We start from the raw sequence: 25776 nt of genomic DNA, 5'->3' as shown, positions 1-25776 counted from the left end.
ATGTGCATCTATTTGCATGAATCAATATGCAGCAAAGTTTGTGCTCTGTAATTTATCTCTGACGTCTGCACTCTCTGATCCATTCTGCAATAAAGTCTGTGCTACCTGATTGGTACATCAATTGAAGGGACAGGAAACCCAACATTTTTCTTTCATGATTCAGATTTTTAAGCAACTTTCCAATTTACTTCTCTTATCAATGTAGTTTCATTCTCTTGGTATCATTTATTGAAGCAGCAGCAATGCACTACTGGGAGCTAGATGAACACAATTGTTAAGCCCATGACAAGAAGCATATATGTGCAACCACCAATCAGCATCTAGCTCCCACTCCTGAGCTTAATTAGGTATGCTTTTCAACAACGGATACCAATAGAACAAAGTAAAATAGATAATATAAGAAAATGGAAAGTTTTTTTTTTTTTTTATTTGTATGCTCTATCTGATTCATTAAGAAAATTGTTGGGGTTCATATCCCTTTAAGACTCTCCTTTGTTTCTCACAGTTAGCAGCCTGCGTTGCTTAATATTCTCCTACTAATCCTGACCAATTATATTATAATTCAGTCTGTTAAACACAGCTTGTGCTGGACTCTGGGCTTCTTGCCCAAAACTACATATCTAGCTGAGCTAGATGTATTCACATTTGTTTCAAAATTACTCTTGACCTCAGCCCTCAATTTAAATGATTTTTTATTTATCTTCTGAAGCTCCATTTAAGAAGCTGCATTTGGAGCACCATTGGCTGCAGGGTCGCATGAGCAAGCCTGCAGCTGATAGTTAAGAAGCAGTGGTCAGCAGACAACTGTTTCTTAATCTGCTACACCAACTGTAAAGTGGTGTTTGTCAATACCCCGGACTTCTCCGACCGAGGTGATTGACAGCCACTGCTCGCGAGCAGGGAGCAGCATGGCACAAGCAGCAGCTCATGTAATAATAAATGCAGGCAGCATATTGCTGCCCACTAGCTGCGATGCCCTTTCTAAATGGACCTCATAGACTGCACCAGCATCACCTCAACTGTAGGAAGTGCTGCATAGCAGTCACAAATACATTCACTCCATCAATGCAGTTTGCCAAAGTATTCTACAGAAAGTATTTGCAGCATTTCTAGAAAGTACTAGACATGTATATCATGCAACACTAATACAGTAGTTTGATGTGGAGCATTTGTATAGGTTAGCAACAGTGTATGTGACAATGCATTTAAACAAAGATCTTTAATCCACAGCATACTGCCCTGTTAATTTATTGATTTCTTAAGAAGAATGCAATGAATGCGAGCTATATTACGTATGAATACATCCATTATGTTTTTTTAAAATAATCATATTGATTTAACCCCTTAAGGACCAGCAAATACCCTGTACGTCGCTGGTCTTTCTATGGGAATTGCGTTAATAATAGCTATTTCCGGTGACCAGGAGGGAGGAGGGAGGGTATAATAGTGCAGTCCCACCACAAAAAAAAAACCTTAAGGGCCAGCAACGTGCATGGTACATCATGGTCATTAAGGGGTTAAGTTTCAACTTTGGATACTTTATTGTAAAATGTAGTGTAAACTATAATTGTAAAGTAAAGTCAAAATTAAAATTTCAAGATTCAGATAGCACATACAATTTTAAAGAACTTTCCAATTTGGTTCTATTATCTAATTTGCTTAGTTCACTTTGTATCCTTTGTTGAAAAGTATATCTAGGTATGCTGAAAGCAGTAATGCACTGCTCGGAGTTAGCTTATGATTGGGGGCTTACCTGATGTGTCCAGTTAGCTCCCAGTAGTTCATTGCAACTCCAAAGGATCCCAAAAGAAAAAGTAAATTGCAAAGTTGTTTAAACCCTTGCGCTAAATGGACATAAGCACTACATCTCACAGTACTTTGCCCAGCGTACAGTATTGACATAGTACCTACATCCAACTCCATTAATCATGCTGCAGTCCCAGCTGTCAGCTCATACAGTGGAGACTGCAGCTAGGGGCAGAACTTGGCATCTGCCTTCATATGGTCAGGACCGTCTTTAACACAGGGCAAAAGGGGCAGCTGCCCTGGGCCCAGTTTCTGTTGAGGGGCCCAAGAGTCCAAAAAAAAAAATAAATTTTTTTTTTTTTAATGGTTCATACCAGACTGCTGATTTGACATGGGGAACACACACATTCTGTCCTAATACTGTCACAGTCAAAAGTACTCTGCTTATATATATATATATATATATTTTAAAACTGTGCCAGACCGTGCCAGTGTCATGTGACATGCCAAGCTATTGCCATGTGCTGTTTTAGATGTGCACTGTGCAGCACTGAATGCAAAGCCCTAACTCGGCATCCAGCCATTCCCACTGCATCATGAAAGGTCCTACTGCGGTTACCACTGTTACCAGGTAACTGCTCTGGTTGTGGGGATTGTTTCTGGGTAGGACTGACTGTAGGTGCATGCAGCAGAAAGCTGGAGCGGCAAGAATGTGAGGATTTGAGCATCTGTGCAGCTGCATACACTGCTCACTTCAGTCTTTAGGCTGTGTGACTCATCTCACACTGTATCCATGCAGCCTTGGACAGACAGCATCCAGTCTGCTGGTCCCCTTAGCCCTGCTCTTTCTGCTGTGGCCCTAAGATCAACTAACTGAAGTTTGTTAGGGGAACAGTGCTTTGTAGAAAGGTGTTAGTGGGAAGAATAAGTGAGTACACACACACCCCTCCTCATGCAGCATTGTCTAGTGCAAGGTGAGAGGGAACTTGTTTCTAGCAAAGAAGTGACATGTGCTGCTGTGGATGATTTATAGGGTCATGCTGATACTTCTCACATTAATGTTAGGTTTATTTTTATAGTTTTTGTTTTCTCTCTGTCTCAGAATTTATAGTTTCCCATAGTAGTACTGCTGTTCCAGTCAGTAAACTTATACTGCACCTCCATGCTTCCTCCTCAGTCTTTACCTTGCTTTGCTCCTGTTGGCTGCCCTAAATCTCTTTAACCAGCTAACCTCACACCAGAATCACATTCAAAAGAATATTAAATGAATCCACATTGTAGGAATTTATATATTTATTTACTTATTAGTACTGCTTAGGTCCAGTTTCACATATTGCAATTTATTTCATTTTTTAAATGATTAGCTCAGCAGTGGATAATCCATTGCTGGGCTAATAATAAAAAAAAAAAAATAGATTTAGTTGTTTTTTGGGATGTTGGGGTGGAGAGCGAAATTGCATGGGGGGGAGGGGCAAGAAAATTTTCGCCCAGGTTCCAGTCAATATTAAAGACGGCCCTGCATATGGTAAGGGAGAGCGCCACTAGTAATCTAGCCCAATACAAGTAAGTATACAGTAGTGATTTTACTCCTTTGACTGCCAGGAAAACACATAAAGTAGTGGTTTAACACCCTCATGACTGCTTGTAAGTTGTAACACATAAAACAATTATTTTTTTCTAATAATTTGCTGCCAGTAACACATATTTGTAATGAATAGACCTTCTTTTACATTTGGCTGACACTCATGTACATTGTCCATTATTTTTGTCACTGTGTATACTTTTGTCTATTTTGGACACATGGCAACCATAAATATATAGACCTAATTTAAATGAGAGAACCTTTCAGTCTTTTAGAACGTAAAAAAATGTAATAAATAATTCATCAGCGGAGGGCTCAAGTCTGATAGACTGACATTTGTAGCTGATTGGTTAAATAATTAACCAACCAGGATTAAGCAATGTCTGCAAGCTTGTGTGTGATCCCATATGCGAAATGCTATATCCAATAAGGTTTGTTTATTTGTGTTCTTGCTATAATGACGAGCATGGGGTACATCCAACACCCTACTTACTTTGTTACAATCTGAGTACAGAGGAATATCAGTTATAACACAAACACCATGAATACTGTAAAAAAAAAAATAAACCAATTTCCAATTGCTGTTTTCTTGCAGTATTGTTGCTTACTTTGGCTTCGTATTATCCCTTTAAAAAAATCATAGTTTGGGCGGATTTAGGTCTCCTCCCAGCTCTGTGACGGATATTCCACGCCCCGACTGGAATCACTCGCTGCTCTCCCCTCTCTCGCCTGCGCCCTGCAGCCTTGTCTGGGTGTCTCTCTGTATACTGTGCACTACATAGCGGGTTCAGATTAGCACTGTGTCGGATCCCTGAGTCACCCTTAGGCCCTTCTTGCCCATTTATATCCCAGCACCCTTCATTGCACCATGGCAGATAGCCTGTCGTCTCTGCTCCTGGCGCTGGCTTTCCTAGCTGTGTTTTGGAGAGGTAAGGACCAGCCTTGTGCCTGTGGGTTTTACATAAATCATTGCAACCATAGAATGCCCTCAATACTTTTTAAATGATGTAATTAAAAAAGATCTGCTAATATTAATCTACATATGCCAAGCATTACTTTGCTATTGATCCGTTTATAAAGATGCAACACCAGTGAACTGGGCACTATCTTCACTGGTGGTTTATGCTAGAATATTTTAATTATGGAATGTGTGTTTCTGTTTTAATGCAGCCGCACTAACGCATCCTCCTATCTGACAGTATTTATGTGATCTTCTATAGCTATCTAGATCTATCAATTTCAGGTTATTATCACTGAGCTAATAACATGTTTAAAAAAAAAATAATATATATATTTTTTTAAGGTACCGTTCAAGCCTTATACAATTTGTATTATTGCTGGTGGATATAATTTTTATATATATATATATATATATATATATATATATATATATATATATATATATATATATATATATATAAAATGTATATGCAATAGAGTCACAAAAGGCTTTATCAATCTAAATACAATTTTAAGCAAGTCTTTGCAATTCTTTTTTTAATAATTTTAAGTGCTTTCTATAAACTTTTTTTTTTCTATAGTTAAAATAGGAATGATACATTATGACCTAAAATACCCCCATTTTAGTTACTTGTACACTCCTTCATTCATGTGTTGTTGGTCTGTATGTTTTTGTGTGGGGGTAGTGAAAGTGTTGGAATCCTGCTAATGTCAATGAGACTATTCTGGAATCAGTCATATGATTTAGGTGAAACATATAATTGTCAGGCTCGTCTTCTCATAGTCTGACTTTCAGAATGAATGAAAAACATGCAGGATATGTTGGTTAGGCTTGTTGCAGCTGCTGCCAGATATAACCTTTTGTCTCTTTGTCTGCTCTGAAAACTGCCCTTTTGGGTGAGTACAGTTTTGATTCTTCTATAAAATAAACCAGTCTTGCTTATTGGTTTTTATTTAAAGATTTCTAGATTTGATGTACTTTTTGCGAAGTCTCTGATTTCTGTTGGAACAACAATTTGTGATATTTTATTCATATTTAGAAACTGTCAGTTGCTTTTCTGTATTCCGCTATACAGTTTTATTTTGGCAGGTTGAACTGATATATCTATATATGAAATGACATAGCTGCAATATGTAATGATGATCAGTGTAAGACATTTACACAGTGTAAGTCACATTTAACCTCTTAAGGACATGTGACGGAATTTTTCCGTCATAAAACAATTGAGCAAACTGAAAGCTGTGTCCTTAAAGGGTTAATTTAGCAGCATTAGGGGAAATTAAAAAGAAAATAATGGAGCAGAGAGCAAAAAAGCAACTATTGAAGATGTACAGTGGTTGGTAACAGGTTAAAGGGACATGGAACCCATTTTTCTTTCTTTCAAGATTCAGATAGAACATGCAATTGTAAACAGCTTTCTAATTTACTTCTATTATCACAATTTCTTTGTTTTCTTACTATCTTTTGCTGAAAGCTGGTAGCAGTTTTGCAAGAATGTTTTCCATCTGCAAGAGCACTAGATATAGATAGCAGCACCATTTCCTGCTAGGTAGTGCTCCAACACCTAACTTCAACAAAGACTACCTTTGTGAACAAAGCACATTTGATAATATAAGTAAATCATTTTTAAAAGTATATGCTATGTCTGAATCATTGTTTTTGTTTTATATCCTATTAAGAGATTTTGTAATTATATATTTTTGTATGTATTTACAATTATAGTGATGGTAAACTTAAAGGGACATGAAACCCAAATTTTTTTCTTTTGTGATTTAGAAAGAGCATGTCATTTTAAACAACTTTCTAATTTACTTCCATTATCTCATTTGCTTCATTCTCTTGATATCACTTGCTGAAAAGCATATCTAGATATGCTCAGTAGCTGCTGATTGGTTGCTGCACCTAGAGGCCTTGTGTGATTGGCTCGCACATGTGCATTGCTATTTCTTCAACAAAGGATATCTAAAGAATTGAGCAAATTAGATAATAGAAGTAAATTGGAAAGTTGTTTAAAATTACATGCCCTATCTGAATCATGAAAGTTTAATTTTGACTAGACTGCCCCTTTTAAGCTCTACGCTCAACAATATTAGTAAAAACAAAAAAAAGTAAATGAAGGACACTTTCATTGATTAAAATCAATGTAGATGCTAAAAATTATATAATCAGTTTAATTTTCTTATACATTCCGCCATTTCCTCCACCCACGACGCACAGTCTTTTTCAGTGTTAAAGGGACACTGAACCCAATTTTTTTTCTTTTGTGATTCATATAGAGCATGCGATTTTAAGCAACTTTCTAATTTACTCCTATTAGCATTTTTTCTTCAATCTCTTGCTATCTTTATTTGAAAAAGAAGGCATCCTAGCTTTTATTAGTTCAGGCCTCTGGACAGCACTTTTTTATTGGTGGATTAATTTATCCACCAATCAGCAAGAACAACCCAGGTTGTTCACCAAAAATGAAGAAGAGAATGAAGAAAATTTGATAATAGGCGTAAATTAAAAAGTTGCTTAAAATGTCGTGCTCTTTCTGAATCACGAAAGGAAAAAATTGTGTTCAGTGTCCCTTTAAATTAAGAATCACGCTGTAGCCAATCGCAATGTGTTACGATTTGGCTACAGCGTGATTCATCATTTTAGACTGAAATAGACTATGCGTTGTGGGCGGAGGAATTGCGGAATGTATAAGAAAATGAAATGGTAACTATTTATTTTTAGCGCCTACATTGATTTTAATCAATAAAAGTGCACTTCATTTACTTTTTTTTTTTTTTTTTTTTTTTTTTTTTTTTTTTACTAATATTGTTAAGCGTACAGCTTAAAGGGATACTGAACCCACATTTTTTTCTTTGATTCAGATAGAGCATGCAATTTTAAGCAACTTTCTAATTTACTCCTATTAGCAATTTTTATTCATTCTCTTGGTATCTTTATTTGAAATGCAAGACTGTAAAGCTTAACAGCCGGCCCATTTTTGGTTAAGAACCTGGGTTATGATTTCTGATTGGTTTGCTAAATGTAGCCACCAATATGCTTGCGCTATCCAGGGTTCATGACCAAAATCGCAATATTATGTTTATTCCCATATATATATATATATATATATATATATATATATATATATATATATATATATATATATATATATATATATATATATATATATATATATATATATATATATAAAAATAAAATATATTTTATACAGTACTGTTCAAAAGTCTTAGGCCACCATTAGATTTGTTGTTTTTAGTAAAGATTTAATTTTTGGTCAGTATTTAGTGTGATCTCTTTTGGCACTAAGAACATCTTAAACTCTCTTGGGGAGACTGTCCTGAAGTAAACTTCTGGTATATTATACCAGGCTTCTTTCAGCACTTCTCAGAGTTCTTCTTAAGGTTTTATTTCTTTCTCTGTCCCGGTGAACCCATACTTCCTCAATAATATTCAGGTCTGTGCTCTGTGGAGGCCGGTACATGACTGTCAGAGTTTTATCAGCTGTTTTTCTCTCCAAATATGATTTCACTGCAAAAATTGTGTTATCATGCTGAAAAATTAAACCATTCCCAATCAGGCACTTCCCATAAGGATAAGCATGATGAATGAATCCCTTTCTGTACTTTTCAGCATTCATGATCCCTTCAACTCGGAGACTATTTCCAACACCACTGGCAGAAATGCAGCCCCAAATCAGGACAGACCCTCCACCACGTTTCACTGAATGCCTGAAAGCACTAGTTTTTCCATCTCTCTCCAACTCTTCTTCTTACATAGGGGGCGATTTATTAAAGGCTAGGCGAACTGTTTATGTGCTTCGCCTGTAACTGCACCCACCTTGCCTCCGGAGAAGCGCACATGTGCGCCTGAATTTATAAAAAAACTTTACGCATTTTGTAAAAGGCGAGCTGGGGCGTAATAATGATAAATTTCGCCTGTCGGAAAAAGCATTCACTCCTTATTTATCATAGTACATCCCTATAAATATTTACACCGCCATGTCTTGATCATTAAAAATGCGTTTTTTAGGTATCTATTTTGCGCATATTTATAGGTCATATCTTTTACATTTTGTGCAGTTAGGTACAGTACCTAATTTAATATGTTAATGTTATATTTTCTATTTTTGACGTATTTAATAATTTTGTTGCTGTTTTTTCCATATGTTCTTCCTTGTTGGTAATTTTAAGATCCCACAAATCAAATTAAATAAAACATTTCTATATTTAAAAATATACAGTTGTATGCAAAAGTTTAGGCACCCCTGACAATTTCCATGATTTTTATTTATAAATAATTGGATGTTTTGGATCAGCAATTTCATTTTGATCTATCAAATGACTTAAGAACACAGTAATATTTCAGTAGTGAAATGAGGTTTATTGGATTAACAGAAAACGTGCAATATGCATCAAAACGAAATTAGACAGGTGCATAAATTTGGGCACCCTTGGCATTTTGTTGATTTGAATACCTGTAACTACCTAGCGCTGATTAATTGGAACACACAATTGGTTTGGTGAGCCTTTTAAACCTTAAACTTCATAGATAGGTGCATCCAATCATGAGAAAAGGTATTTAAAGAGACACTGTACCCAAAAAATTTCTTTCGTGATTCAGATTGAGCATGAAATTTTAAGCAACTTTCTAATTTACTCCTATTATCAAATTTTCTTCATTCTCTTGGTATCTTTATTTGAAATGCAAGAATGTAAGTTTAGATGCCGGCCCATTTTTGGTGAACAACCTGGGTTGTCCTTGCTGATTGGTGGATAAATTCATCTACCAATAAAAACGTGCTGTCCAGAGTACTGAAACCAAAAAAAAAGCTTAGATGCCTTCTTTTTCAAATAATGATAGCAAGAGAACGAAGAAAAATTGATAATAGGAGTAAATTAGAAAGTTGCTTAAAATTGCATGCTCAATCTGAACCACGAAAGAAATTTTTTGGGTACAGTGTCCCTTTAAGGTGGCCAATTGCAAGTTGTTGTTGTTGTTGTTGTTGTTGTTGTTGTTCTCTTTGACTCTCCTCTGATTAGGGGCGACATGGGGGGCCTCAAAACAACTCTCAAATGACCTGAAAACAAAGATTGTTCAACATTATGGTTTAGTGGAAGGCTACAAAAAGCTATCACAGAGATTTAAGCTGTCAGTGTTAACTGTGAGGAACATAGTGAGGAAATGGAAGACCACAGGCACAGTTCTTGTTAAGGCCAGAAGCAGCAGGCCAAATTAATTATCGGAGAGGCAAAGATGGTGAGAACGGTCAAACAGCCCACAGACCACCTCCAAAGACCTACAACCTCATCTTACTGCAGATGGTGTCACTGTTCAACAATTCAGCGCACTTTGCACAAGGAGAAACTGTAAGGGAGAGTGATGCGGAAGAAGCCTTTTCTGCAAACATGCCACAAACAGTCGCTTGAGGTATGAAGACGCACATTTGGACAAGCCAGCTTCATTTTGGAAGAAGGTGCTGTGGACTGATGAAACAAAGATTGAGTTATTTGGTCATAACAAGGGGCGTTATGCATGGCGGCAAAAGAACACAGCGTTCCAAGACAAACACTTGCTACCCACAGTAAAATTTGGTGGATGTTCCATCATGCTGTGGGGCCAGTGCCGGTACTGGGAATCTTGTTAAAGTTGAGGGTCGCATGGATTCCACTCAATATCCGCAGATACTTTAGAATAATGTTGAGCGAATCAGGCACAAAGTTGAAGTTACGCCAGGGCTGGATATTTTAACAAGACAACGACCCAAAACACTGCTCAAAATCTACTCTGGAATTTATGCAGAGGAACAAGTACAATGTTCTGGAATGGCCATCCCTGTCCCCAGACCTGAATATCTTTGAAAATCTGTGATTTAAAGTGGGCTGTCCATGCTCGGCAACCATCAAACCTAACTGAACTGGAGATTCTTTGCAAGGAGGAATGGTCCAAAATTCCTTCATCCAGAATCCAGACACTCATTACAGGCTATAGGAAGCGTCTACAATAAACCTCATTTCACTATTGAAATATTACTGTGTCCTTCAGTTATTTGATTGATCAAAATGAAATTGCTGATCCAATTATTTATAAATGAAAAATAAATCATGGAAATTGTCAGGGGTGCCTAAACTTTTGCATACGATTATATGTGTGTGTGTATGTACTGTATATGTGTGTGTGTGTGTGTGTGTATGTGTGTGTGTGTATATATATATATATATATATATATATATATATATATATATATATATATATATATATATATATATATATATATATATATATATATACTGTTAGCGCTTGAACTTTGTAGTGCTGCTCCACATTAGACAGTTCTCTTCAAACAGAGCTGTGCTCTGGCTGCACTGTATACATTTTCCTTAACACAGTACATCCAGGGCAAAGTGCTGTTTGAAGTGAGCAGCCAAATATGCAGTAGCGCTGCAAAGCAGCAGCACATTGCTTGTTAATTGGCTCTCAGTGAGATACCCTGTTAAACCACTCACTCAGGTGATGCTCTATGACCCTGTGATTATCTGATTAAGTATTGTGTTAGTTTGCATTGTATATTACAAAGGCCCAGGTTGGGGCCGAAACGTTAGAAAATAAATGTTGAAAAACCTATGAAAAAGAGAGAAGAGTCTTTCTTGTGTGTGTATATATATATATTTATTATATGTCAGGTTTCTGTGATGTAAAAAAATTAGACAAAGATAAATCATTTCAGAACTTTTTCCACCTTTAATGTGACCTATAAATTACACAACTCAATTGAAAAACAAACTGCAATCTTTAAGGTGGAGGGAAGTAAACAAAAAAAACTAAATAATGTGGTTGCATAACTGGGGATGTAGCTGTGTTCAGAATTAAGCAATCACATTCAAAACCATGTTAAATAAGAGTCATCACACACCTGCCATAATTTTAAAGTGCCTCTGATTAACCCTAAATAAAGTTCAGCTGTTCTAGTAGGGCTTTCCTGACATTTTCTTAGTCGCATCCTACACAAAAGCCATTGTCCCGCAGAGAGCTTCCAAAGCATCAGAGGGATCTCATTGTTAAAAGGTATCAGTCAGGAGAAGGGCACAAAATAATTTCCAAGGCATTAGATATACCATGGAACACAGTGAAGACGGTCATCATCATGTAGAGAACATATGGCACAACAGTGACATTACCAAGAACTGGATGTCCCTCCAAAATTGATGAAAAGACGAGAAGAAAACTGGTCTGGGAGGCTATCAAGAGGCCTACAGCAACATTAAAGGAGCTGCAGGAATATCTGGCAAGTACTGGCTGTGTAGTACATGTGACAACAATCTCCCGTATTCTTCATATGTTTGGGCTTTGGGGTAGACGGCAAGACGGAAGCCTTTTCTTACGAAGAAAAACATCCAAGCCCAGCTAAATTGATCAAAAACATATCTGAAGTCTCTCAAAAGCATATGAGAAAAGGTGTTCTGGTCTGATGAAACCAAGGTTGAACTTTTTGGCAATAATTCCAAAAGATATGTTTGGCGCAAAAACAACACTGCACATCACCAAAAGAACACCATACCCACAGTGAAGCATGGTGGTGGCAGCATCATGCTTCGGGGCTGTTTTTCTTTAGCTGGAACTGGGGCCTTATTAAAGGTAGAGGGAATTATGAACAGTTCCAAATACCAGTCAATATTGGCACAAAACCTTCAGGCTTCTGCTAGAAAGCTGAACTTGAAGAGGAACTTCATCTTTCAGCATGACAACGTCAACGACCCAAAGCATACATCCAAATCAACAAAGGAATGGCTTCACCAGAAAAAGATTAAAGCTGTCAGACAAAGTGACTCGGTCTATCAGTGTGAGGCGCGTTGCTGGCGGCTGCAGACAGTCACTGTCAGAGTGAGCTTATTAGCGCTCCAGCGGTCCAGACAGGCTGACTGAAAGTGACAGTTTCATCCTCATTTGCACCTGCTCCTTTTTATCCCCACATACAAAAGATCCAACTTGAAGCGTTATCTCAGTTAAAACTGAATCTTTCTTATTGGTCTGTAATAATGTGTTATCATGTCTTATAAATCCCATTTGATGATACAGTTAATGCAGAAATAATATGTGGGTTGTGGCTTATATTTCTATTAGTGCGGACTGAGGAGCATATGTTTGCGTTGAAGGATTCAGGTGTTATTTTATCAGGTCCGATTAACTGAAAAACAGTACACCACTTATACAAGTGGTGTGTCTCTCTCTTTGCACCTGGAAAAAAACAATAATCCTTAATGAAAGGGATTTAAAGATGCTCTGTATTCACTTATTGGTAATTAATATGCATACATGGGTTCTCAGAGGAAAAAAAGTATGTAATAGGAGGAAACAAAAAAATAAAATGCCCTTAAAAATCAGTTCAGTGGCATAATATGCAGCATGATAAATTTTGTTTTTTGTACACATTGTTTTTTTTTCTAAAGTCTCATTGATATAAAAAGTTAAAGGGATACTAAACCCATTTTTTTATTTCATGATTCAGATAGAGCATGAGATTTTAAGCACCTTTCTAATTTACTCCTATTATCAATTTTTCTTTATTATCTTGCTATCTTGATTTGAAAAAGCAATACTGTAAGCTTTAGAGCCAGACCATTTTTTGTTCAGCACATGGTTAGCACTTGCTGATTTGTGGCTAAATGTAGCAAACCAATCAGCAGCTCTACCAAGGTGCTGAACTAAAAAATGGGCCGGCTCCTAACCTTTTATTAATGCTTTTTCAAATCAAGATAACATGAGAACAAAGAAAAATTGATAATAGGAGTAAATTAGAAAGTTGCTTAAAATTGCATGCTCTATCTGAATCATGAAAGAAAAAATGAGGGGTTAGTATCCCTTTAATAAAGTGAGTGCTGTTTAATATACAGAGAACCAAATTCCAGTGGGAGGCATATGTCCCCTTCCTATCCAGATGCCCATGTGCACATATACATAAAAAAAAATAAGCATTAAGCCAAAGAGCACATGTCTGCATGGGAATTGTATAGATTAATATTGACTCATATTTGGTAAAATAGGGTATCCAGTCCTCAGGAGCTCCAGATATTAGCTGTATCTCTCTATTTGAGAATAGATTAGTTAGTTTAGTCATTTTCATAGGTTCTACAGTGAGATTCCAACATTGTGTCCTGTTTGTAGCCATCAAAGACTTTTTATTTAGTATACCACTGTGTATATGGTGTGTGTGTGTGTATGTATGTATGTGTATATATATATATATATGCAAAATAGAAATGGCTGCAGCACTCCAAGTTGTTTTTTTATAACATTTTTATTACAAGCAGTGAAATACAGGCGACGTTTCGGGCTTCTGCCCTTTCTCAAGCCAAGTGATTAGTACATAATCCAACTCCACCTTTTATAGGCAGTCCATGTGACACAACACAGGTGTAAATAATTACAATTGTGATAATACATATTCTTTCAATAGAATAAAAATAATCAATAAACAGTGATTTTGTTTCATAATCATAACTATGCATTTTTTATACAAAAAAACCTTGTGATTTTCAACTTATGTAATTCTTTAAACACCTTCTTATTGTTAAATATTTAGTGTTACTATGAGGAAAATATAAAGTGACCTTAACAGTTCATTATCTTATCTGTGAATTATGTGAGATACTTTCATGTTAGTGATTTTTCATTACCATTTATTTATGCTATTTAAAAAAATCTTTATTTTATTAAAAACAATAATCAAACTAACAACTAAATTCTAATCTTGCAAGATATGTTTTTTCTCTGATGGATGTTAAACAGGGGAATGCACACACTCAAATATTATTTACTATATGTAAACCATAACAACAGCATTCAAAATAAAACCCTTATGTTTTTTCCAAACAACATATTTTTATATTATGTTATTCAGCACATCTCTTTTTTCAAGTTGTTCTCTTTTCTTTATGTGAATCTTGATCTAAATCATAGAGAAAAAGTTTACAGTAAGTTATCACAATCAACTCATTATAGAAACAAGAACAGGTTATAGTCTTTATTTAAACCTTTAGGGTGCATACTTTCTAGTCTATTGATCCAAATAACCTCTCTCTGCTGTAGTTTTTTAACCCTATCCTGTCCCCTTCTCTGTATTGGAACATGTTCAAGGATTTGAAACCTTAACTGGTTAACATTATGGTTTTTCTCTTTAAAGTGTGCAGATACAGGTAAATCTGAGATGGCCTTACGTATGGTGTATTTGTGTTGTGTGAGTCTGTCTTTCATTTTTTGGGTAGTTTCCCCTATGTATATTAATCCACAGGGACATTTTAGAGAATATATGACATGATCCGTTTGACAAGTAAACAAACCATTAATCCTATATTTTTTACCCGTGTATGGGTGGACAACCTCACTGCCTTTAATCACACAACTACAATGTGAACAATTATAACAGGGAAAAGTGCCTTTCTTTTTTGAAATGACATTCTTGTCTTACTACTACCTATGTCAGTTTTGATTAAATAGTCCTTTAAGTTTTTAGGTCTTTTGTATGATAGCAATGGAAAAGATTGAAATTCTTTTATATCCTGATAATTATTTTTTAAAATATGCCAATGTTTTTTGACAATACCAGATATCTGCTTACTATTGACATTGTATGTACTCACAAATGGAATTCTCTCCATCTGTTTGTTTTTGAATGTTTTTTGTAAAAGTTGATTACGAGGGATTTGATTGACCTTTTTTAATTCATCATCTAATATTTTTATCGGGTAACCCCTTTGTTTAAATTTTTGTCCCATTTCAAGTAACCTTCTATTACATACATCTTCATCGCTCACTATTCGTTTAACACGAATGTATTGTGACTTCGGTAGAGATTTAATTGTGTTTTCTGGATGACAACTTGTATATGATAGAAACGTATTTTTGTCAGTTTTTTTAACAAAAAGATCAGTTTTAAACTTATTTTCTTCTATTGCTACAGTCACATCCAGAAAATCAATACATTTTCTATCATACTGCATTGTGAATTCAATATTAGCCGGGTTAGAATTAATTTGTTTAAGAAAAACCTCAAGAGTATCTTCATTGCCTAACCATATCATAAATACATCATCTATATAGCGCCACCATACGCAAGCATGCTGTTTAAACAGTTCATTAGAATAGATGAAATCATCTTCAAATGTGCCCATATATATGCCTGCGTATGGTGGCGCCATATTAGCACCCATAGCGGTGCCTCTCTTTTGCCGGTAGTACATGTCACCAAATAGAAAATAATTGTTGTTCAATACAAATGCCAATAAATCAATTATAAAATTAATTTGTGAACCTGTATATATTTGTTCCTTAACCAAGTATTGTTTCACTGATTGTACACCCCCTACATGGGGAATACTTGTGTATAGATTTTTAACATCTAAGGTGACTAGAATCGGGTTTTCTTGGCCATTTAATTTAATCTCATTAAGCCTATTGAGGAATTCAGTAGAATCCTCCAAATAAGATGATAGTTTGGACACTATTGGTTTAAGTATTTTATCTAGAAAAGTGGCTATATTTGACAAGACTGAATCAACGCTTGCCACAATGGGGCGTCCCGGTGGATTAATGAGGGACTTGTGAATTTTAGGAAGTATATATATCAGGGGAGTGATACATTCTTTCTTTAGCAAATATTGACTTAGTTTCTGGTCAATGATACCTTTATCTAGGGCATTTTGGACAATAACTTTCAATTCATTTTGTATTGTTTTTAATGGATTATTTTCAAGCTTTTCATATACCTCGGTGTCCCTTAATTGATTGTTTATTTCTTCTATGTATTTTGTTTTATCCATGATTATAATTGCCCCGCCCTTATCCGCTTTTTTAATAATTATATCAGGGTTATTTATAATTTTATTAAGGGATTGTTTCTCCTCAACTGTTAAATTGTACTTCATTTGTATCCCCTTATGTACTCTGATATTATATTTAAGTTTTTCTATATCCTTATTTACCAATGTGATATACGTTTCAATAGGATGGTAATTTGTAGGCGGAATAAAGCTAGACTTAGCAGTTAAATCAAAATCTGAGAATTTCAAACAATCAACATTAACAGTATTTAAATTTACAGCGTTATACGGTATTTTAGAAAAGTGAGCTTTAAGACGCAATTGTCTAAAGAATCTATATAGCTCAATGTCCAAGTCCATACAATTAATGGTGTTACTAGGGCAAAAGCCCAAACCCTTATTAAGTAAGTTCAATTCCCCTTCGGTGAACGGTACCTGTGATATGTTAATCACTAAATCATTTACCGTTTCACCCGACGTCCTTTCGGTGGCCGACTTGCGTTGCCTCTGGTATTTTCGGCCGCCCCTCCGCCTCCGTCTTGGCCCGGTACCTGTAGGGAAAAAGAAGAAGGAGAGGGAGACTGGAACTGGGAGATAGTCCCCACTGAGTTGTTTCGTGATGAATCGCAAGCCTCAGATCGTGTTTGGCATTCTCTTCCTCGACGACTCTGGCGTCTGACGTCACCTCTGGGCATTCGCGTCTCGCGGGACTCCCATCTGTACACGTGACCATACAGGTAATCGTCCGCATCTCTAGAGAACTTGATTCTTTTCTTTTCTTCATTGCCTTTTCTAAATTCATCCAATTTTGTATCCAAGTCAGCCTTCAAAGTATTGAAATCAGTGGTGGACAATTTTTCCTGTAAACTGACCTCCAATGCTTGTATCTTCTGTTGGTTCGTTTGTATCTCTTTTTGTATACGTTGTATCGTCAGAATCATAAGATCAAAGGAACACTTGTTAAGAATCTTTTCAAAGGTTGAACAGTATTCTTTGTCTTCCATAAAGAGTGTCGGTCTTAATGACACTCTCAGGCCTCTCGGGATTCGGCGCAACTTGTAATATTCAGCAAGAGTGGAGGAATGTAATTCCCAATTCACCTCTTTCTTTTTTTTCACGTTCCCACTGTTTAGAACATAGGTCTGTATCTGGGATAGCCAGAAAGTCCCGTGGGCCTCTTACAAGAGTGGCAATAGCTGCAGCCTCCACATCAGAGAAAGTAAACACATCTTGTTGAATCTCCATAGCTTGTATATAGAATAATTTTGTTAAGAATTGTGCTATTGACTGGTGAATAGGTTATACAAACAAGTTAACGTCCAGCACCAATTCTGTCCTCGGTAAGGGTGCAAGCAGCCGCTGTCTCACCTTGACAGGTATTAATATGCAAAATAGAAATGGCTGCAGCACTCCAAGTTGTTTTTTTTTTATAACATTTTTATTACAAGCAGTGAAATACAGGCGACGTTTCGGGCTTCTGCCCTTTCTCAAGCCAAGTGATTAGTACATAATCCAACTCCACCTTTTATAGGCAGTCCATGTGACACAACACAGGTGTAAATAATTACAATTGTGATAATACATATTCTTTCAATAGAATAAAAATAATCAATAAACAGTGATTTTGTTTCAAAATCATAACTATGCATTTTTTATACAAAAAACCTTGTGATTTTCAACTTATGTAATTCTTTAAACACCTTCTTATTGTTAAATATTTAGTGTTACTATGAGGAAAATATAAAGTGACCTTAACAGTTCATTATCTTATCTGTGAATTATGTGAGATACTTTCGTGTTAGTGATTTTTCATTACCATTTATTTATGCTATTTAAAAAAATCTTTATTTTATTAAAAACAATAATCAAACTAACAACTAAATTCTAATCTTGCAAGATATGTTTTTTCTCTGATGGATGTTAATCAGGGGAATGCACACACTCAAATATTATTTACTATATGTAAACCATAACAACAGCATTCGAAATAAAACCCTTATGTATCAGAGTACATAAGGGGATACAAATGAAGTACAATTTAACAGTTGAGGAGAAACAATCCCTTAATAAAATTATAAATAACCCTGATATAATTATTAAAAAAGCGGATAAGGGCGGGGCAATTATAATCATGGATAAAACAAAATACATAGAAGAAATAAACAATCAATTAAGGGACACCGAGGTATATGAAAAGCTTGAAAATAATCCATTAAAAACAATACAAAATGAATTGAAAGTTATTGTCCAAAATGCCCTAGATAAAGGTATCATCGACCAGAAACTAAGTCAATATTTGCTAAAGAAAGAATGTATCACTCCCCTGATATATATACTTCCTAAAATTCACAAGTCCCTCATTAATCCACCGGGACGCCCCATTGTGGCAAGCGTTGATTCAGTCTTGTCAAATATAGCCACTTTTCTAGATAAAATACTTAAACCAATAGTGTCCAAACTATCATCTTATTTGGAGGATTCTACTGAATTCCTCAATAGGCTTAATGAGATTAAATTAAATGGCCATGAAAACCCGATTCTAGTCACCTTAGATGTTAAAAATCTATACACAAGTATTCCCCATGTAGGGGGTGTACAATCAGTGAAACAATACTTGGTTAAGGAACAAATATATACAGGTTCACAAATTAATTTTATAATTGATTTATTGGCATTTGTATTGAACAACAATTATTTTCTATTTGGTGACATGTACTACCGGCAAAAGAGAGGCACCGCTATGGGTGCTAATATGGCGCCACCATACGCAGGCATATATATGGGCACATTTGAAGATGATTTCATCTATTCTAATGAACTGTTTAAACAGCATGCTTGCGTATGGTGGCGCTATATAGATGATGTATTTATGATATGGTTAGGCAATGAAGATACTCTTGAGGTTTTTCTTAAACAAATTAATTCTAACCCGGCTAATATTGAATTCACAATGCAGTATGATAGAAAATGTATTGATTTTCTGGATGTGACTGTAGCAATAGAAGAAAATAAGTTTAAAACTGATCTTTTTGTTAAAAAAACTGACAAAAATACGTTTCTATCATATACAAGTTGTCATCCAGAAAACACAATTAAATCTCTACCGAAGTCACAATACATTCGTGTTAAACGAATAGTGAGCGATGAAGATGTATGTAATAGAAGGTTACTTGAAATGGGACAAAAATTTAAACAAAGGGGTTACCCGATAAAAATATTAGATGATGAATTAAAAAAGGTCAATCAAATCCCTCGTAATCAACTTTTACAAAAAACATTCAAAAACAAACAGATGGAGAGAATTCCATTTGTGAGTACATACAATGTCAATAGTAAGCAGATATCTGGTATTGTCAAAAAACATTGGCATATTTTAAAAAATAATTATCAGGATATAAAAGAATTTCAATCTTTTCCATTGCTATCATACAAAAGACCTAAAAACTTAAAGGACTATTTAATCAAAACTGACATAGGTAGTAGTAAGACAAGAATGTCATTTTCAAAAAAGAAAGGCACTTTTCCCTGTTATAATTGTTCACATTGTAGTTGTGTGATTAAAGGCAGTGAGGTTGTCCACCTATACACGGGTAAAAAATATAGGATTAATGGTTTGTTTACTTGTCAAACGGATCATGTCATATATTCTCTAAAATGTCCCTGTGGATTAATATACATAGGGGAAACTACCCAAAAAATGAAAGACAGACTCACACAACACAAATACACCATACGTAAGGCCATCTCAGATTTACCTGTATCTGCACACTTTAAAGAGAAAAACCATAATGTTAACCAGTTAAGGTTTCAAATCCTTGAACATGTTCCAATACAGAGAAGGGGACAGGATAGGGTTAAAAAACTACAGCAGAGAGAGGTTATTTGGATCAATAGACTAGAAAGTATGCACCCTAAAGGTTTAAATAAAGACTATAACCTGTTCTTGTTTCTATAATGAGTTGATTGTGATAACTTACTGTAAACTTTTTCTCTATGATTTAGATCAAGATTCACATAAAGAAAAGAGAACAACTTGAAAAAAGAGATGTGCTGAATAACATAATATAAAAATAGGTTGTTTGGAAAAAACATAAGGGTTTTATTTTGAATGCTGTTGTTATGGTTTACATATAGTAAATAATATTTGAGTGTGTGCATTCCCCTGTTTAACATCCATCAGAGAAAAAACATATCTTGCAAGATTAGAATTTAGTTGTTAGTTTGATTATTGTTTTTAATAAAATAAAGATTTTTTTAAATAGCATAAATAAATGGTAATGAAAAATCACTAACATGAAAGTATCTCACATAATTCACAGATAAGATAATGAACTGTTAAGGTCACTTTATATTTTCCTCATAGTAACACTAAATATTTAACAATAAGAAGGTGTTTAAAGAATTACATAAGTTGAAAATCACAAGGTTTTTTGTATAAAAAATGCATAGTTATGATTATGAAACAAAATCACTGTTTATTGATTATTTTTATTCTATTGAAAGAATATGTATTATCACAATTGTAATTATTTACACCTGTGTTGTGTCACATGGACTGCCTATAAAAGGTGGAGTTGGATTATGTACTAATCACTTGGCTTGAGAAAGGGCAGAAGCCTGAAACGTCGCCTGTATTTCACTGCTTGTAATAAAAATGTTATAAAAAAACAATTTGGAGTGCTGCAGCCATTTCTATTTTGCATATTAATACCTGTCAAGGTGAGACAGCGGCTGCTTGCACCCTTACCGAGGACAGAATTGGTGCTGGACGTTAATAAATATATATATATATATATATATATATATATATATATATATATATTATATATTATTGTGTGTGTATATGGTGTATACACAGGCTGTACATGAACCTGTCCTCATGCACACAGAGTAAGGGCAAAAAACACAGCAACACCACACCAGCTTCTTAAAGACACTGCAGAAAAAGTTTCACTAAAAAAAATCTCCTCGTAGAAAATGAAAAACAGTTCTGCCTCTGGGTGGGTATGTATGTATGTGTAACTTATATGTATATATATCTATGTGTGTGTGTATGTATATATATATATATATATATATATATATATATATATATATATATATATATATATATATATATATATATATATATATATATATATACAGTGAGGCCTCGGTTTACGAATTTAATTCGTTCTCCGGGTCGTTTCGTATTGCGAAAAATTCGTAAACCGAAACACGTTTTCCCATAGGAATGCATTGAAAATCAATTAATGCGTTCCGGAGGTCCGAAAAAATTCAAATAAAGTGTCCAAAAAATGCTCCAAAAGGCTCCAAAAGGCTTAACAACTTGCTGCAAATGGCTCCAATGTCTCCAAAAGGCTCCACAACTTGCTGCAAATGGCTCCAAAAGGCTCAACAACTTGCTGCAAAATGGCTCCAAAACCTCTCCAACACCTCCACACTGGTACCCAAACTTCATTAATTTAATCATACTTGAGTATGCAGGGGGCACAGGGGCCACTGGTTTCGTATTGCGAAAAATATTCGTAAACCGAGGGGGGCAAACCGGCATTTTGTTTCGTATTGCGAAAAAAATTCGTAAACCGAGTCAATTTTTCTTCAAATTTCGATTTCGTAAACCGAAATTTCGTATACCGAGTCGTGCGTAAACCGGGGCCTCACTATATATATATATATATATATATATATATATATATATATATATATATATATATATATATATATATATATATATATATATATATATATATATATTCTGTCTCTATCTCATTGTGAGTCAATGCTTATAAAGACCACAACGGGCTTGAAAACTCTCGGAACCTGTATGCACCTGTGGAAGCGCAAATTTCTGGTAATATCAATCTCTTCTTGGTGCCAAGCCTTGGATAAATCGGTTAAAAGAAGAAAACACTCCATCACAAGCTATAAAAGAATGCATGATGATGCTGTTTGCCTCAGTATGTATGGCGAATAATAGAACACGCAATTTAAAGGGACAGTCACGTCCAAAAAAAACTTTTATTATTCAAATAGGGCATGTCATTTTAAACAACTTTCCAATTTACTTTTATCACCAATTTTGTTTTGTTCTCTTGGTATTCTTAGTTTAAAGCTAAACCTAGGAGGTTTATATGCTAATTTCTTAGAACTTGAAGACCACCTCTAACCCTAATGCATTTTGACAGTTTTTCACCACTAGAGGGCGTTAGTTCATGTGTTAGATAACATTGAGCTCATGCACGTGAATTTACAGAGCAGTGAGCACTGATTGGCTAAAATGCAAGTCTGTCAAAATAACTGAAATAAGGTGGCAGTCTGCAGATGCTTAGATACCAGGTAATTACAGAGGTAAAACATGTATTATTATAACTGTGTTGGTTATACAAAACTGGGGAATTAAGGGATTATCGATCTTTTAAAACAACAAAAATTCTGGTGTTGACTGTCCCTTTTAAGGAGAAATTTCAGTTCTCTATTGGCGCAAAGCAATGATAAATAAGAAACTGGGCGTATTTGTAGGTCGGGCTTTGAAATTACGCCTATTACTAATGTATATTGGTGTGCTTAGGCTAATGCAAGCGAAATGCGAAGAATTTTCTTTCAAATTTGTGATATATATATATATATATATATATATATATATATATATATATATATATATATATATATATATATATATTTATAATTGATTAAGAAAGAAGTGGGACAGGATTTTGGAAAAACCTGAAAAAAGAGAGGGAATTTTATATAAAAAAAAAATTCAAATTTTATTAGATTAACAAACATAATTCAAAGGGAAATTGCACAATGGGTGAAAAAATTCCTTTTAATATACGCATTTAATCATTAAAAACCATAAGTGCACCAAGCCTGCCAGCCATAATATAATAATATTTATACTTTATCTCTATGACAAATAAAAAATGTGTATCACAAATATAAGTGAGTAAATCTCACTACAATATGCACAACACAATTCTATTAGAATCAAAACTTATATCCTAAATCTGAGCAACATTATCTACTCAACAATAAGGCAGATTTAAAGTTCATTAAGGTTTCGCTAGATAAACTAAATGCCTCAGTGTTACAAAATGAATGACAAAAACTTGTCCTCCAAAATATGTTGCAAAGTGTATCAAAGTATACATAACAAAAAGGTTGAGATGCCTTTAGATTATTCAGTAAATAGTGGCCATGGTTATTACTATTTACCAATTGTCAAACCATCAAGTAAAAAACGGCTGGTTTTAATATTATCATCTCTTACATGTATGTAGCACAACAGCTTACGTGAACAAGTGTCCTCAAATTACTCCTCTGAAATCTGTATTTTCAGGCGCCTATTTCCAGCGCTACACCCCCTCATTGGGCAATCCGTTCAACAGAGGTCATCGGTCAGGCGACCAGTAAAGAGGGCCCCAATACAAACCTCCTGAGGTGATCCAGACATGCCCAATCGTCACTCCGCTACCGGTTTACCCCTTTGAGAAGCGCTTTTCTTTCTTGTGCACTCCTCCTTCAGGGTCAGGTATGACATCACCCTCTCAAACGGGATGCGATTCCTCCTCTCACTCGTAAAGATAGCTTTACAATCTCTGTTGCAAATACAAGTACAGACTGTACAGGCTATCCAGCGGCATCGGGTTTAACTTTCTCCCAGATGTATCTCTCAGAACATGCATATTTTGTAGACAAAAAGTACATAATGTGCATGAACGGCTTGGCAGCAAAGTATGCAACAAAGTCAGGAGCTAGCCTACGCACGTTTCACCCCCATATTGCTTCAATTAGCAGGGGCTTCGTCAGGGCTAATTACTATGATACAGGTGCTTCCTTTTGTACCTGTTGTCCCCACTTTCTTTCATGATGTCACTATTCAAAGCAATTTATGCAATATAAACCGGTAGTAGATACATTGTTATTAAACAAACATACATCATAAATTATATATAATTCACACTAACTAATCACATGAATTCCAATGTTAAAAAAGTGTACACAAATAGACGCTCATCCCGTCGTGAGGATTATTTTGTAGAACATATTTACATATGTCAGCCGTATGTTTAAAACTATACTGGCTAAAAGTTAAATGTCTCATCTATTTATAAAGTTTAAAGAAACATATCTTACGGTTTAATATAATATGTTCCCTACCAAATCTCTAACTTGTAAATAATCAATACATTATAAGAAGGAGGAAAATTCCAGTTTTTCATTTAGACCTTTTGGTTATCTTGTTTTTAGGTTATATAACCAACGGGTCTCTTTTTTCAACAAAACTGTATCGTTATTCCCTCCTCTCCCATTAGTAATTCCTTTATCTATTGCCATGATTTTTAACATTGAGGCATTTGATTGATGATAAAAGGTGAAATTCCTTGCAATAGTTTGAGGGTGATGTCATACCTGACCCTGAAGGAGGAGTTCGTGAGAAAGAAAAGTGCTTCTCAAAGGGGTAAACCGGTGGCGATTGGGCATGTCTGGATCACCTCACAAGTTTGTATTGGAGCCTCTTTACTGGTCACTTGACCGATGACCTCTGTTGAATGGATTGCCCGATACGGGCGTGTAGCGCTGGAAATAAACGCCTGAAAATACGGCTTCCTAGGAGAAATTTGAGGACACCTGTTCGCATAAGCTGTTGTGCTACATACATGTAAGAGACGGTAATATTAAAACCAAATGTTTTTTTACTTGATGGTTTGACAATTGGTAAATCTTGATAACCATGGCCACTATTTACTGAATAATCTAAAGGCATCTATCAACTTTTTTGTTGTGTATGCTTTGATACACTTTGCAACATATTTTGGAGGACAAGTTTTTGTCTTATTCATTTTGTAACATTGAGGCATTTAGTTTATCTAGCGAAACCTTGATGAACTTTAAATCTGCCTTATTGTTGAGTAGATAATGATTTAGGATATAAGTTTTGATTCTAATATAATTGTGTTGTGCATATTGTAGTGAGATTTACTCACTTATGTTTGTAATAAACATTTTCTATTTGTCATAGAGATAAAGTATAAATACTATTATATATATTGGTTCACTTATGGTTTTTGATTGAATGTGTATATAAAGGACATTTTTCACCCATTGTGCAATTTCCCTTTGAATTATGTTTGTTAATCTAATAAATTAGAATATTTTTTTTTTTATATAATATTCTGTCTCATATATATATATATAATCAGTGAGCACCCAGGGCTGAGCATGTTGCAGGGTCCTCTTAATCTCTCTCAGACCGTAAGAGACAAATGAAGTTGTTGAAAATAGTTCTTTATGCCGTTGTTTGTTTTAAGAAATATATTGCAAAGTATAACTCTTTATTTTATATTCCTATATTTTGTTTGTGCAGATTTTGGAAACACTTGTTGATGATTTCACAAAGAACACATAGGGCTGCTTAGAAGAAACGTTCCATATATCATTACATTATGAATTTAGAGGTCTCTTGAAATGTATGGGGAAATAATGAAAATTTAAGGGGAAATTTTATCAGTAATAAAACTGACAAAATGCTTGCTGATATAGTTAAAAACCCAGAAAACCTCTAATAATATTTCTATATAATAGAACATAATGGTAAATGCTCAAGAGACAGAGGAAATAGCTGAAGCCTTTTAAGATTTTATAAAAAGATTTATACATCTCAGACTATA

At 34.9% G+C, this 25776-nt stretch overlaps 1 protein-coding gene across 2 annotated transcripts in view; it reads left to right on the top strand.

Moving 5' to 3' along the window:
• The first annotated feature begins 4031 nt into the window (after window positions 1–4031).
• CD99L2 (CD99 molecule like 2) overlaps window positions 4032–25776 on the top strand; it is a 294098-nt gene continuing 272353 nt past the window's right edge. For both annotated transcript variants that reach the window (XM_053699159.1, XM_053699157.1), the window contains exon 1: window positions 4032–4257. In XM_053699159.1, the coding sequence (XP_053555134.1) occupies window positions 4197–4257 (61 nt within the window). In that variant the 5' untranslated portion in view covers window positions 4032–4196. The remainder of the gene's footprint in view (window positions 4258–25776) is intronic.

This window comes from Bombina bombina, chromosome 1 (assembly GCF_027579735.1).
Source record: "Bombina bombina isolate aBomBom1 chromosome 1, aBomBom1.pri, whole genome shotgun sequence".
In the NCBI taxonomy this organism is placed as follows: Eukaryota; Metazoa; Chordata; class Amphibia; order Anura; family Bombinatoridae; genus Bombina; species Bombina bombina.
Note: the sequence above shows the minus strand (reverse complement) of the source record. Positions and strands in the feature narration are given on the sequence as shown.